Below are 15,330 nucleotides of genomic sequence, written 5' to 3' on the forward strand. Positions count from 1 at the left end.
ATTATTTCCTGGTAACAAGGAACATGGGAATATTTTCACCACAAAGGGTTACTCGGGGGAAGAGTCTTTCTGGTTTACAAGGGCGTCACTGGTGAGTCGGATTCCTCAGAACTTACTGTACTCGTTCTTACTCATCCACCCGTGATTTCACTCGCCCCAATATTGGACATACATTAAGTCACAGTATCGCTGTGACCTGTTTCTAGGGCAACGTCACACTTAATAGAATTTCACTTCACTAGTTCTGGGGCAACACCACACTTAACATAATTCACTCATGTAGTGGGGGCGGTGGGGAGACACGCCAGCGACTACTTGGCCAGACTTGGGGCACCGCCAAGGGAGGGCGTGCCGAGAGGGCACGAGACGGCTCGCAGGGGCGTCTTCTCGCGTCCAGGGCTACAGGTGGCACAGGAGCCCACAGTCTCCTGGCTAGGGTCAGGGGTGTGGCCCTCGGGGCTGGGGCCAAACAGGTCCAAGAGTCTCTGGCTCAGGTTCCGGCCGGAGGTGGAAGTCTTACGCCGCCGTTTGGGCGTGGAGAGGTCTCGCCTGGGTGTCCTGGGTAGGGCCTGGAGTGTCTGAGGGCTGCGGTCCCAGAGTCGAGGGGCGCCGTCAGGGAGGGACTGCGGCACCGACCTGAACTAGGGTCCATCAGGTGGGTCTTCTCCAGGGCCAGGCATAGAGACCAGAGGCCGGGGGTTGTCGTTAGGCCTCGCGGGATCTCTCTGGTGCTGAAGGTCCGGGCATCTGCTTCATGCAGGGGCGATGACTCTGACAATACCTCCTTTTGGCCGTTGGGCCCGGCAATTGGCCGTGGCAGCCCAGGGGCGCAACTATGGGGCGCTAAGGCCCGGCAATCGGCCGTGGCCTGTGTGGGGGAGTCAGCGCACCTCTGGTCTCCTCTGGAGCGGCAATAGGCCATCCCCTTCTGCAGGAGGGTGGAGCGATCATAGGCCGTCTCAGGGGTAGGGCCTTCGGAGCGGCAATTGGCCGTCTGGTGAAGGTGGGAGCGGCAGTAGGCCATCTCCTCCTGCGGGAGGGTGGAGCAGCAATAGGCCATCTCCGGGGCAGCACCTACAGAGCGGCAATAGGCCGTCTCCTTCGGCAGGAGGGAGGAGCAGCAATAGGCTGTCTCAGGGGCAGCATCTTCAGAGCGGCAATAGGCCGTCTCCTTTGGCAGGAGGGATGAGCGGCAATAGGCCGTCTCCTGGGCCAGAAGAGATGAGCAGTAATAGGCCGTCTTGAGGGAAACACCTTCAGTGTGATGCTTGGCCGACTGATGAAGGCGGGAGTGGCAGTAGGCCGTCTCCAGAGGGGCTCTGTCAGGAACTGAGATATCAGCTCCACCCTGGGCTGATCCGGCAATCCCACTCCCCGAAGGTAGTGTCCTCCTGCTAGGGTGGCGATGCGACGGTTGGGTGTTATAAGGGCACACTGCCTGGGTTGCCGCATGCCGTTGTCGCATGGGGTCCCCTGGTGTGGATGCGGCTAGTCCGTGGGGTCCGGGTAGGGGTGTTGGTGCTTTTCTGGGGGCACTATTCAGTTCTTCTCTCACCTTGTTTTTTGGGGCACTATTTTGTAAGTCACGCATTTCAGTGTGAATAACTTAAAGATGCTACTGAGGTGTCATGTTCAGAATAAATTGCTAAGGAAGACGTGTTACGAACCTCTCGGCCCGTTGGGAATATGAGGGAGAATCTGCATTGCCATGGATACCACTGGTGTTCCCCCTAACACGAGCGACGTCGGTGTCATCCTCACTCTGCGGTGACCAGCAAAAAATGGTGATATTTCTATAACTTCACCTGCCAGCTGTATGTTTTTGGTACAGGCAGGTGTGTATATGGTTATTACAACACTGGATCACTTATGTATCGCCTGTGTACCTGAACAACATTATTTAAGCCAAAACCAATATTCATTCAGTGTTGCCAGTACAAGGAGGAAATGTACCATCCCAGTTACACTCTTAAGACAAATGAAAACAGTTTTATTTTCTAGTTTGTGACAAAGTAATGGTTTGTACTGTGTTAATATCAGCAGTAACGATATTTTCTGTCCCATAGCTCCTATACTTTCTTATTATCCTTTTGCTAAAAATCCACATCTGGTCAACAGGTAATCCAGTCATGATATGGGAACTGTTCTGTTAGTCTGTGCTGAAAAAGGTTCAAGCTTTTGGTTGAACTGCTTCCTTCACTTCAGGTAATGTGTGTTTAAGCTGCATTTATCATTGATGCGGCTGTCTGGCTGAACCCAAGTGAACACATGTCATGTAACAACATTAACTGGACCATCAGCTGAGTAAATTAAACCCAAGTATTTATGAAAATGCTGGAGCACAGGCAGGTTCGATGCATGGTTGGTCGAAGTGGTTGGTGTGGTGGATGAAAGGAGGGTGTAGTGCAGAAAGGGAAAATAGGAGAGGATAGGGCACTACTGATGCCGTGTGAGAACAGAACATTTGTTAGGGCAGGATAAGACAGGCCAGATGTCAGGCTAACTATTACTGTACAAAATATACCAGGTAAAGTGATTGGAAAGGCTCAGGTAAACTTATACCTGCTGTTTCTGTTCTTGGTATCCAAACCTGACAGACTCAACACAACACCACCAAGTAATGGAACTTACTGTTTTAATGGTAATATTATTTTAGCTGCGTTGATTTATTTCTGTACCACTGCTGTTAACTGTGTATGCAGGAAGAAGGCATTTTATTGTGTAGTTACGCAGTGTGATTAAAACAGAAAATCAATCTACACTAGCAACACATTAGGCAAACCCGCTGATTTAGTTCAGCCAAAACCTGTGCTGTATTTATAAACTGTTCTAAACATAAACTGTGTATATAACTGCCTACATATACGTTTATCTTCAACCAGGCCACTGATAAACATTTTATAATTTAATCAGTCAATATTAGTGTGATAAAATATGAAAAACAAGCCACCTGTCATACTAGCTAACTTATGGCGTTTAGTTTATCGTGTATACTGTAGGATCCTTTATGAATACCTCCCTAAAGCTCTCACAACATCCACGGGCCATAGTTATAAATTATCCTATGCCTAAGTTCCATATAAGATTCATTGACTACAATTTATCTCCATTCATAACGCTACCAAACACTTCACAATCGAACCAAGTGAGCATTACAGTGAAAAATACAAAAGGCAAATCTATTTCTGATACTTCACTGCTGTAGGAATGTGTTTATTGTAAGAAACGCCTAGGATGCTTTGTGAATACGGCTGGCATAGTTCCAAGATCACAGTGTATTACGGGTTCAGAGAAGTGTACAACACCAGTAGCTGTGTATTAAAGACAGTAACGTAAGAATGAAATATTTTACATATTACTAAGACAATATGATGCTTTAATTTTCTACAAACTAGAAACCTGAGCTGTGTTCATATGTTTTTAAGACCAAAGTGGGATGATGGTATCGGTCAGTAACTTGGCACCATTGGAAGAGTATTATTTTTCCATTAAATAAACTTGTTCAGGTATATACGTGATACATAACTGATATCAAAGTTGTAATATACTTGTACCCACCCGCCTGTACCAAAGAAACAGGCATGGATGTTACGTTTGTGGAAATATCGTCATTTTTATGTGAGCCACCGAGGAGAGAGGATGAGCGGGATGCTGTGTGCTCGCTCTCGCTCTACGTCAGGGGTTGCCAAACAGGGGGCCGTGTGAGGGATTTGGATATTTCAGGGGGATTTATACAGACATGGTTAAAAATGACCAAAGTATTATTTTTGATGGTGTTCCATATACTTATTATTATATGACCAAATGCTTTTTGGATTTTATAACAGCGTATTAGGAGTAAAGATAGTGTTTTGGATCTCAGATACTATATGATAATGATACATTAAATTACAGCATTAAAATATTGCCAAACCTTTATAAATATCTCCATAACACCGCTAGATTACCTGCCGTTACACTGTACACAGAACTGCTAAATGGAAGTATATAACTCTAGACTCTACAATTTAATTATTTAAACTATACCTCCCCCCCCCCCAAAGAGTTTATGGCATGGAAGTCTCTGCTGTTGGCGGGAAAGCCTATGATCTCCATGGCAACGCAGACTGAAGGTGGTATTATCTCCATGGCAACACAGACTCACGGTGGTATTATCTCCATGGCAACACAGACTCACGGTGGTATTATCTCCATGGCAACGCAGACTGACGGTGGTATTATCTCCATGGCAACACAGACTCACGGTGGTATTATCTCCATGGCAACGCAGACTCACAGTGGTATTATCTCCATGGCAACGCAGACTCACGGTGGTATTATCTCCATGGCAACGCAGACTCACGGTGGTATTATCTCCATGGCAACACAGACTCACGGTGGTATTATCTCCATGGCAACACAGACTCACGGTGGTATTATCTCCATGGCAACACAGACTCACGGTGGTATTATCTCCATGGCAACGCAGACTCACGGTGGTATTATCTCCATGGCAACGCAGAGTCACGGTGGTATTATCTCCATGGCAACGCGACTCACGGTGGTATTATCTCCATGGCAACACAGACTCACGGTGGTATTATCTCCATGGCAACGCAGACTCATGGTGGTATTATCTCCATGGCAACGCAGACTCATGGTGGTATTATCTCCATGGCAACGCAGACTCACGGTGGAATTCCAACTGGCCTTATTTCGTAACACCTCTACCTTGGCCATGTATTCTGCACTCAGCACTTCAGTATCTTTATGAATGTTACTGATGTTACCTATATTTATATTAAATCCGTATAATTAATACACAAGACAATGTCATGGTTATACAGGCAGAATAAATAGCAAAAAGCGGGTGCGACGACATCTACTATTGGCGATGTCACATTAGCTAATTAATCAGCATATTACATCTGGGTAATTAGTTTGTGTGTGTGTGTGTGTGTGTGTGTGTGTGTGTGTGTGTGTGTGTGTGTGTGTAAGATAGGAAATAAGGAAGTAAATGTGGGAACGAGTAAAAATTAAGGTTTGGGAGGAATGAAGTGATGGAGTGTTTGTGATGCTGCAGGATTAGGAAATGCATTAGGTGTGTGCCTTTAATACACTGCCAACTCACCTGCAGGGATCTTGTGTTGTTGTGATGGCCTAGACTGCTGGTGTGGGCGTGAGCGTGGTAGTGTGCATGGTGAATTGAGCATGAACAGTATATCTAGTAACTGACCACAGATTTACTCAGCACACACACACACGCACACACACACACACACACACACACACACACACACACACACACACACACGCACACAACTTACAAACCACCTATACACTACACGCACATACTAAACATGCACAGTACACATAAACGCACATCCACACACACAGACACTATAATTATGCATGCAAGACATGCTCAATAAATGTAAACGCACATGGACTGTAGCACCAGTCGAGCAGGGCAGTACTCCCGAGGTGGATGGAAAGCTGATGACAGGGAGTGCTGGAGCTCCCGTTTCATCAGCCCTCAGGACTAGTTCCTGACCATCCCCCTTTGTTGAACTTTTTCAGTGTCTCAGTTACACTGAGAGTAGGCCAGCATGCTCTCCAGTACAAATTTCTCTAACTATCTTCACCAAACTACATGCACAGTACACACTAAACTTCCTATTCAAAATTCACCAAAAATGGCGTCGATTTATCAAGCCTCGGAGTCCCCAGGGGGGGGGGACCATAAATGCCCCCACCATCTGCTCCTCTCCCGGTGACGACTCAAGGTGCCTGGAACCACTGTCTGACTCTCTTCTTCTTCATTTCTGCAACATTCGCGGCCTTTCCTCTAACTTTCGCTCTGTTGAGCACCACCTCTCCTCCTGTAAACCTCACCTTTTTCTAACGGAGACTCAGCTGTCTGAGGCAACTGACAGCAAACCCTTTTCTGTATCCTCCTACTTTCTCTATACTCATTTCAAAGCCAAAGGTGGCTGTTGTGTATATATACGCAACAACTTATCTTGCTCTCGTGTTCCTGAACTTGATTCTTCTGAATTCTCCACACTCTGGCTTCGGCTTTCCTGTCATCCTCTGACTAAATATATCTGTGCTGTTTACTTATCTCCTAATTCTACTATCAAAAATTCTTCGACTATCTTACTTCTACAATGGAACACATTCTATCCATTTCTCCTTTCTCTGAAATCTCCATTCTTGGAGATTTCAATGTTCACCACCGCCTTTGGCTCTCCTCTCCTATCACTGATCCACCTAGTGAACAAGCCTATATCTTTTCTATCCTTAATGACCTAGAGCAGCTTGTACAGCACCCTACCCGTATCCCTGACCGCCTTCGAGAGAGCTCCAACATACTTGACCTCTTCCTCACAACTAATCCTTCTGCTTTTTCTGTTAATCTTTTCTCTCTGTTGGGCTCCTCCGATCACAACCTTATTACCTTAACCTGTCCTATCACTCCGGTACGGCCTGTAGACCCTCCAGGGAAACGTCGTCTGTGGCATTTTGGAGCCGCAGACTGGGAGGCCCTCAGGCAGTACTTCTTTGATTTTCCCTGGAGTGATTATTGCTTCCATGGCCGTGAGCCATCTGAGTGTGCCTTGCGCATTACGGAGGTTATTCTCTCGGGCATGGAAGCATACATTCCTTTCTCATATCCTTTGACTAACACAAGAAAGCCTTGGTTTAATCATGCTTGTTCTAATGCTGTCCGCAACAAGGAGAGGGCCTACAAAAGGTACTGGAGCCAACCCACCCCTGAATCACATCATCTTTACATTTCTGCCTGGAATCGTGCTAAGTCTGTTCTTCGCTCTACTAAAAATAATTTCATCCATACTAAATGCTCTCAACTCTCCAACTCGAATTCTTCCCGCTCCTTCTGGCACCTTGCCAAAAATCTTTCTAACAACTTTACCTCATCATCCTTCCCTCCTCTTTTCTACTCTGATGGTTCTGTAGCTATTTCTTCTACTGATAAAGCAGATCTCTTCGCTCAGACTTTCTCCTCCAATTCAACCTTAGACGATTCCGGTGCTGTTCCTCCATCACTTCCCCCCTCTGACTTCCTCATGGCTGACATTAAAATTTCTTCAGTTGATGTATTTTCTGCCATCACTGGCCTCAGTACTAACAAGGCATATGGGCCTGATGGGGTCCCTCCTGTTGTTCTCAAGAACTGTGCTTCTGTGCTTACACCCTGCCTAGGCAAACTCTTTCGCCTTTGTCTGTCAACTTGTACCTTTCCTTCTTGCTGGAAGTTTGCTCTCATTCAGCCAGTCCCAAAGAGGGGTGACCACTCCCAACCCTCCAACTATCGTCCAATTGCTTTAACGTCCTGTGTTTCAAAAGTTTTCGAGTCAATTCTTAATAGAAAAATTTTAAGGCATCTTTCCTATCACAACCTTCTTTCCGATCGTCAGTATGGGTTCCGTCAGGGACGCTCCACTGGCGATCTTCTCTCCTACCTTTCAGACTCCTGGTCATCCTCCTTTCGGGACTTTGGCGAAAGCTTTGCCATTGCACTTGACATCTCACAGGCTTTCGATCGAGTCTGGCATAAATCTTTAATTTCCAAACTGCCCTCCTACGGTTTCTATCCTTCTATCTGTGCCTTCATCGCTAACTTCCTTTCTGGTCATTCTATAGCCGCTGTTGTAGACGGCCATCGTTCTTCTCCTAGATCTATCAACAGTGGTGTTCCTCAGGGCTCTGTCCTATCACCAACTCTCTTCCTTTTATTCATCAATGATCTTCTAAGCAGTACATCTAACCCTATCCACTCATACGCTGATGACTCCACCCTTCACCTTTCCATTCGGTTCCCGCAACGCCCATATCAACAGTTACTTCAACAAACAAGGGATGAGGCTATGGTACACCTAATGTCTGACTTGGCTCGTATCTCTGACTGGGGTAAAAATAATATGGTTGTCTTTAATGCATCTAAGACTCAGTTCTTACACCTATCAACCCGACAAAATCTTCCACAGGTATACCCACTAATGTTTAATAATATTCAGCTTAATCCTGCATCATCCTTGAACATGCTTGGGGTTTCATTTACTCGGGACTTATCTTGGAAAGATCATATTACATCTCTTGTAAAATCTGCTTCCAAGAGATTGGGTGTGCTAAGCCGACTCCGCTCTTTCTTTACCCCTGCACAATTGTTGACTCTATACAGGGGTTTTATCCGCCCCTGTGTGGAGTACAACTCTCATGTGTGGGGAGGCTCCCCACATACAGCTCTTCTCAATAGGGTGGAGTCAAAGGCTTTTCATCTCATTAACTCTCCTCCTCTTACTGACTCCCTTCAACCTCTGTCTCTTCGCCGCACTGTTGCATCTTTATCTCTTTTCTATCGTTACTTTAATGGTCACTGCTCCTCTGAACTGTCTGCTTGCATTCCTCCACCTCTACGACGGTCGCGTAGCACCCGTCTGGCAGCAAACTCTCATCCCTTTTCTGTCCAACTCTCTAATGCAAGAGTTAACCGTTACTCCCAGTCTTTCATTTATGCAACAGGTCAGCTCTGGAACTGTCTCCCTCTGTCTGTATTTCCTGCTGCCTATGATCTCCAGTCTTTCAAACGCAGTGTGTCCAGGCATCTCAAAATGATCGGATCTTGAATTTGGCTCTCTATTGTATTTTGTTTTTCTCTTGGAGGGAACTGTTACGGCGGGCTGGTGGCCTTTGGTTCCTTCTTCCTCGCATTAAAAAAAAAATACACAATATACAGACACAGAGTTCACACACAACACATGATTATACACACTGCAAATATACTACACACACACACACACACACACACACACACACACACACACACACACACACACACAATTACACTGTATACCGTTAATATCCTATAATGTATTTTGCTATTTTTCTCTTCTACCTACAAACAAGTTTATTCAATTTAAGAAATCCTCAATTAGTGAAGGTGTTAATGTAGGTTGTATCCTACTCCTTCAGTTATAGAAGCATATCGTAAACTAAATAAAGTCATGGAAAAAGCAACAAAATACCTGATCAGCATGTGGAGTTACGGTGACCCTTCTCACAAACTGGACAGCAGAACAATGTCACATACCACACCTCACCATAAACAACACTCCCCTACCAACACACACACACACACACACACACAATCCTTGGCGTAACATACAATACATTAATGTCAGTTAAACAACACATCACAAACATTAAAGATAAAATAACACCAAGACTCAGTGCCTTGAGGTCACTTGCCCGTACAACATTCGGACACAACAAAGAAACCACCACCACAGTATACGAACAATTCATATGTTCAGTGGTGAATTAAGCAAGCCCTGCCTGGGTTCCTAACGTCACTAAAACACACTACAACACTCTACAGACCATACAGAACAAGGCCCTAAAAATAATCACAGGCTGCACAGCTATTACACCAACAGACCACTTACATCAAGAAACCAAAGTCCTCGAAGTCAAGGCTCACCTAGCCATGAGAGGCACCCAAATTCTTGATGCAGCCTCCATAAACCCACGCCATCCACAACACTACATGGCAGCACATCCACACACGCCAAGGAACATCAAAACAACACCCAGCACACGATATCATACACAAATACTGTCATCTCTCCCCCCTTGCCGGCCTCAGACCAGCTTCTGGAAGCACATCCATACTAAAATCACTCGCCGCACCATTCAGTCACTCAAAGACAACACACAGCTGCATGCATGGCCTCCTGATGTCCACCCCTCTGAATCCTACTTCACTCGTGAGGACAGGATCCACTTGGCCAGGCTGAGATGTGGGCACCATCCAGCCCTCTTGAGTTATCAGAAGAGGCTGGATGACTCCATTGCTGATGCCTGTCCAGGAAGCAACACAGCACCCCATACTATTAAGCACATTATGGAAAACTGCATTGCACACAATCACCTACGCCAACAACACAACATACACTCCTTGAGAGCTCTGTGGAAAAGCACGGTCTCGGCCATGGCCTTCCTTAGAGACTCTGGGCTATTTGGCCAGACTGCCTAGGGAACAACTACTACTACTACTACGTGGAGAGACAGACAGATGAGGAAGTAAGGGAGTGCTGTGATGTTGATGTGGATGTGGTGAAAACATTAGGAGAAATACTTTGAGATGGTTTGGCCATGTGGAAAGGATGGATGAAAGACTGAACGGGAGTAGCCTACTTGTGAGTGCGGTGGAGATTGAGGGAGAGGGAAAGGGAGACCGAGGATAAGATGGAGGGATGGAGTAGAGGAGGATGAGATGGAAGGATGAAATAGAGGAGGATGAGATGGTGGGTTGAAGTAGAGGAGGATGTGAGGTGCAAGGACAATAAAGATGGCAGAGGATATCAATATTTTTGGACATCCCTTACGGGATTACGGCGTGTGGCGATACAGACACAGATAGATATGATAGATAAACAGATAAAAGACAAATAGATATAGACAGACAGATAGACAAAGATTGAGACTGGTAGATAGATACTGTCACGTAGGTAGACAAAGATTGAGATTGGTAGATAGATACTGTCACGTAGGTAGACAAAGATTGAGATTGGTAGATAGATACTGTCACGTAGGTAGACAAAGATTGAGATTGGTAGATAGATACTGTCACGTAGGTAGACAAAGATTGAGATTGGTAGATAGATACTGTCACGTAGGTAGACAAAGATTGAGATTGGTAGATAGATACTGTCACGTAGGTAGACAAAGATTGAGATTGGTAGATAGATACTGTCACGTAGGTAGACAAAGATTGAGACTGGTAGGTAGATACTGTCACGTAGGTAAAGACAAGGTTCTCCAAGCTATATATAAAGATGGGTATTCCATCCACACCTACAACCTATCACTCATTTTATTCTTCCTATCTTTCAACGATATTACTTAACTTGGCGTGTTACTGACGCTGATCTCATTAGATTTCCTACCAGCTCATCCTTAGTAACTTATTCCAATGTTACACATTAACCTTCTCTTGTGTGTTATATATCTCGCCTGACAATTTCTGCATTAACATTATAAGAAGATACTAAGGCATAATGAGCAGAGTAAATTGCTACGGAGGAAGTGTTACGAAATATAGTCCACCTAAACATTACAGTACATGCTATTTGTGTCATTCTAGTGTAGATATAGTTCGCGTTAGTAACTTAAAAATGCTACTGAGGCGTAATGGGCTGGATAAATAGCTAAGGAAGACGTTTTACGAATCTCTAGGCCCATTGGAAACACGAGGGTGAGTCTGCGTTGCCATGGATACCACTGGTGTTCCCCCTCACACGAGCGACGTCGCTGTCATCCTCACTCTTCGGTGACCAGCATAAAAATTGCGATATTTCTATAACTTCACCTATGTTTTTGGTACAGGCGGGTGTGTATATGGTTATTACAACACTGGATCACTTATGTATCGCCTGTGTACCTGAACAACATTATTTACGCCAAAAATAATATTCTTTCAGTATTACCAATATACGGAGGAAACGTACCATCCCAGTTACACTCTTAAGACAAATAAAAACAGCTTTACTTCCTAGTTTGTAATAAAGTGATGGTTTGTATGGTGTTAATATTAGAAGTAACTATATTTCCTATGGTATATCTCCTTTATTTTCTTATTATCCTCGTGGTAAAATCCAGACTGGGTCAACATGTAATCCATTTTTTTTAAAACCCTACACCTCTCCACTTCCACCTACACCCACTTACACCTACCCTCTTCCCTCGCACCTCTTCCTTAGCAATATATTTCTGGTATTTCAACTTAGTACTCTCTTCTATGACATTAATGTCATTTTGATACTGGAATAATTTGTGTCGATATCATACAAGCAAATGTTGGAGTGTGATGTGCACAACAAATCGCTATAGATATGTATGGCAATAATACAATCCAGCGTCTGCGTTGCCATGGAGACCATTAATTTGTTTTCCCTTCCACTGGAGCGACTTCCCACCCACCCTCTGGCCTCGGTGGCCGACATAAAAATGACTATATTTCCACTATTTTATCGTTTAAGACTGTTTCCTTGGTGCACACAGGTAGGTGTACCGATATTGCAATACCGACATAGCTGATTTCTCGCCTGTATAGTCGAATAATTGTATTTAAAGCTAAAATGATGTGCATACCAATGTTACCAACAGTAAAAGTACCCTTGTCCTCTGATTTCGGTTCCAGGTTAAAAGGATATTATAAAGATTGCTAGTTTCTCCTACATATTTGTCCTTGCTGTCTTAGCGGTCATAATTCAAAACCATTCTGTGAGATACTCGTGTCTCTTTGTTAACTGAATTCATGGCATGCAACTTCCGGAGACACCCTGTGATCTGGCAACTGTGTGGAGTGATGCGAGGGTGCGATGACTGTAGCACCGTAGTCGTAAATTATCTTAACAATATCTTACGATAAATATTCTTTTATAGAAGTAAATCGGTATCAGAAATCGGTGTGTATGGACGTATTTCCAGCTAAATATTCATCCTGGTTTGGTGGTGAAGTGTTTGGGCGATATACGGATAAAAACAAAAGGCTCCTGTACACAGGTAAAGGTAGAGAAATTTTATTAATATTACGTCATATTTTGTTAGAACTTAATTAGTCAGGTCACCTAATGTGGTGCTAATGTGCACTTGATGTCTGGCTTAACTTCACTACATAACTACACCCAAATTGGCACGTTTCTCAGTCACATAATTTGATAACAATAATACAAAATAGATCAACGGCGCTAATGTAAAACTATTTTAATTCTGACGTCATTTTTAGGGTGCTGTTGGTGAGACTGTCAAGTTCTACCACTAGGATGAGAAACCCTTGCAAGTAACTAATTCGCTGATCGAAGCTTAATGACTGTCTCTTGTATCATTATTAGGTCATTCTGGAGGCTGGTATTCCGCCTGAAGATGGTATAAAGTGGGCTCTTTGCATATACAAGGAATATGACAAAATTATCTCTTAAATGAAAGAAATCGCGAAGATATCACTCTTGTAATTTCTGTGTTGCGTTGGTCTCCCTGGCCCAACATGGATGCCAAAGACTGCAGATTCTAGCTTCATAATTTCAGCAGCAAGATCCAGAACAGGGGTTGTTTTTTAACGCTGCTTGAGGTGTTTGTCGCTGATAATATATGGTAATTAACCGTACTGATGTGCTGTTGTGGCTGTGTGTGTGAAAATAAAGTCATATGAGAGTGTAGTTCAAATACGGAGGTTACCTAATCTCTCTGAATTGAATCAATGAATCAGCTCAACCAAAGACATTTGTGAGTTCAACCAACACCTCGAGGTCTCACAACACCACGCAGTTCTCAGATCTAGGTGTGCTAGCGATTTACGAAGTTTGATTTTATTATAATGTGAGTAGTTATACAATTAAGGGAAATGGGATAAAAAGTCATTATTGAAAATATTAAACTTTCATGAACTCTAAGCTGACTAAAAATAAGAAGCCTCAGTAATTTTGCTATGAAATAATATTGAATTGGCAGGATACTGGTCTTATTATACTTGAGAACACTGTGTAGCATATTATTTTGCTTTAAATAATCTTTATCCGCAACGTCTGCTATAAATAAGTGGTGTAAGTATTGTACTATCCATATACCCACCCTCCTGCCCCAAAGAAACAGTCGAAAAAGATAAACTAATGGAAATATAATCATTTTTATGTTGGCCACCGAGGAGAGAGGATGACAGGGAGGTCGCTCCTGTTGGCGGGAAAACGAGTGGTTTCCATGGCAACGCAGACTCAACTCGCATATTTAAAATATTTGCTGTTTTGGGAGTGTGTGCTTGATTTACGACATAAGTAGCTTAGTGGTAAAGACAGAAACATAATAATTCAATGTTTTACGCATTACTTTTACAATATAAGCCTTCAATATCACTTGAACCAGAAACCTGAGTTGCTTTCATTTGCTTTTCAGACCGATGTGGGATGACAGTATTCCTGTTTAACTTTGCACCACTGTAAAACCAATACTTCTGCCTATAATATACGTATTTAGGTATAAACGCAATACATAAATGATCCCAGTGTTGTAATGACCCTGTACCCACTCCCCTGTACCAAACACACATGGAAGTTACGTTTGTGGAAATATCGTTATTTTTTAGTGGGCCACTGAGGAGAGAAGATAAGGGGACGTTGCTCTCTCTCTCTCTCTCTCTCTCTCTCTCTCTCTCTCTCTCAGAGATTCCTACATGGGAGGAGGGGGGGGGGGAATCTTGATATTCTATGGGGTGATTGAACAGATACGGCCAAAATGGCTAAAGTGTCCTTTCTGATATGCTGTTTGTTATATAATTATATATTTACTGACCAAATGCCTTGGATTTTAATCTGGACATTAGGAACAATATATATATATATTTTTTTTTTAGATCTCAGATAATACATAATCATGTTACATAAACATACAACATGTACAATATTCTTGAACCTTTATAAAAATGTCTATAACACCGCTAGATTCCTTGCCGTTACCCTTTACAAAGAACCGCTAAATGGAGGCAGAGAACTTTGCAACTGAATTACTGAAAATAACTCCAATGGCATGGAAGTCTCTGCTGTTGGCGGGAAAGTCTATGATCTCCATGGCAACACAGACTGACGGTGGTATTATCTCCATGGCAACACAGACTGACGGTGGTATTATCTCCATGGCAACGCAGACTCACGGTGGTATTATCTCCATGGCAACACAGAGTCACGGTGGTATTATCTCCATGGCAACACAGACTGACGGTGGTATTATCTCCATGGCAACACAGACTGACGGTGGTATTATCTCCATGGCAACACAGACTCACGGTGGTATTATCTCCATGGCAACGCAGACTGACGGTGGTATTATCTCCATGGCAACACAGACTGACGGTGGTATTATCTCCATGGCAACACAGACTGACGGTGGTATTATCTCCATGGCAACACAGACTGACGGTGGTATTATCTCCATGGCAACACAGACTCACGGTGGTATTATGTCCATGGCAACACAGAGTCACGGTGGTATTATCTCCATGGCAACACAGACTCACGGTGATATTATCTCCATGGCAACACAGACTGACGGTGGTATTATCTCCATGGCAACGCAGACTCACGGTGGTATTATCTCCATGGCAACACAGAGTCACGGTGGTATTATCTCCATGGCAACACAGACTGACGGTGGTATTATCTCCATGGCAACACAGACTGACGGTGGTATTATCTCCATGGCAACACAGACTCACGGTGGTATTATCTCCATGGCAACGCAGACTGACGGTGGTATTATCTCCATGGCAACACAGAC

The 15,330-nt window shown here is 44.0% G+C and overlaps 1 protein-coding gene across 1 annotated transcript in view; it reads right to left on the bottom strand.

Annotated features, from left to right (window-relative positions):
• Positions 1 to 1,645: 1,645 nt before the first annotated feature.
• LOC145399282 (uncharacterized) overlaps positions 1,646 to 15,330 on the bottom strand; it is a 102,777-nt gene continuing 89,092 nt past the window's right edge. The window contains exons 4-5 of the mRNA XM_080271956.1: positions 4,672 to 4,769; positions 1,646 to 1,762 (exon numbers count right to left, since the gene is read on the bottom strand). Of these exons, the coding sequence (XP_080128082.1) occupies positions 1,646 to 1,762; positions 4,672 to 4,769 (215 nt within the window). The remainder of the gene's footprint in view (positions 1,763 to 4,671; positions 4,770 to 15,330) is intronic.

The sequence above is a fragment of the Coenobita brevimanus genome, chromosome 48, assembly GCF_032717465.1.
Source record: "Coenobita brevimanus isolate Jiangsu-jjx chromosome 48, ASM3271746v2, whole genome shotgun sequence".
Lineage (NCBI taxonomy): Eukaryota > Metazoa > Arthropoda > Malacostraca > Decapoda > Coenobitidae > Coenobita > Coenobita brevimanus.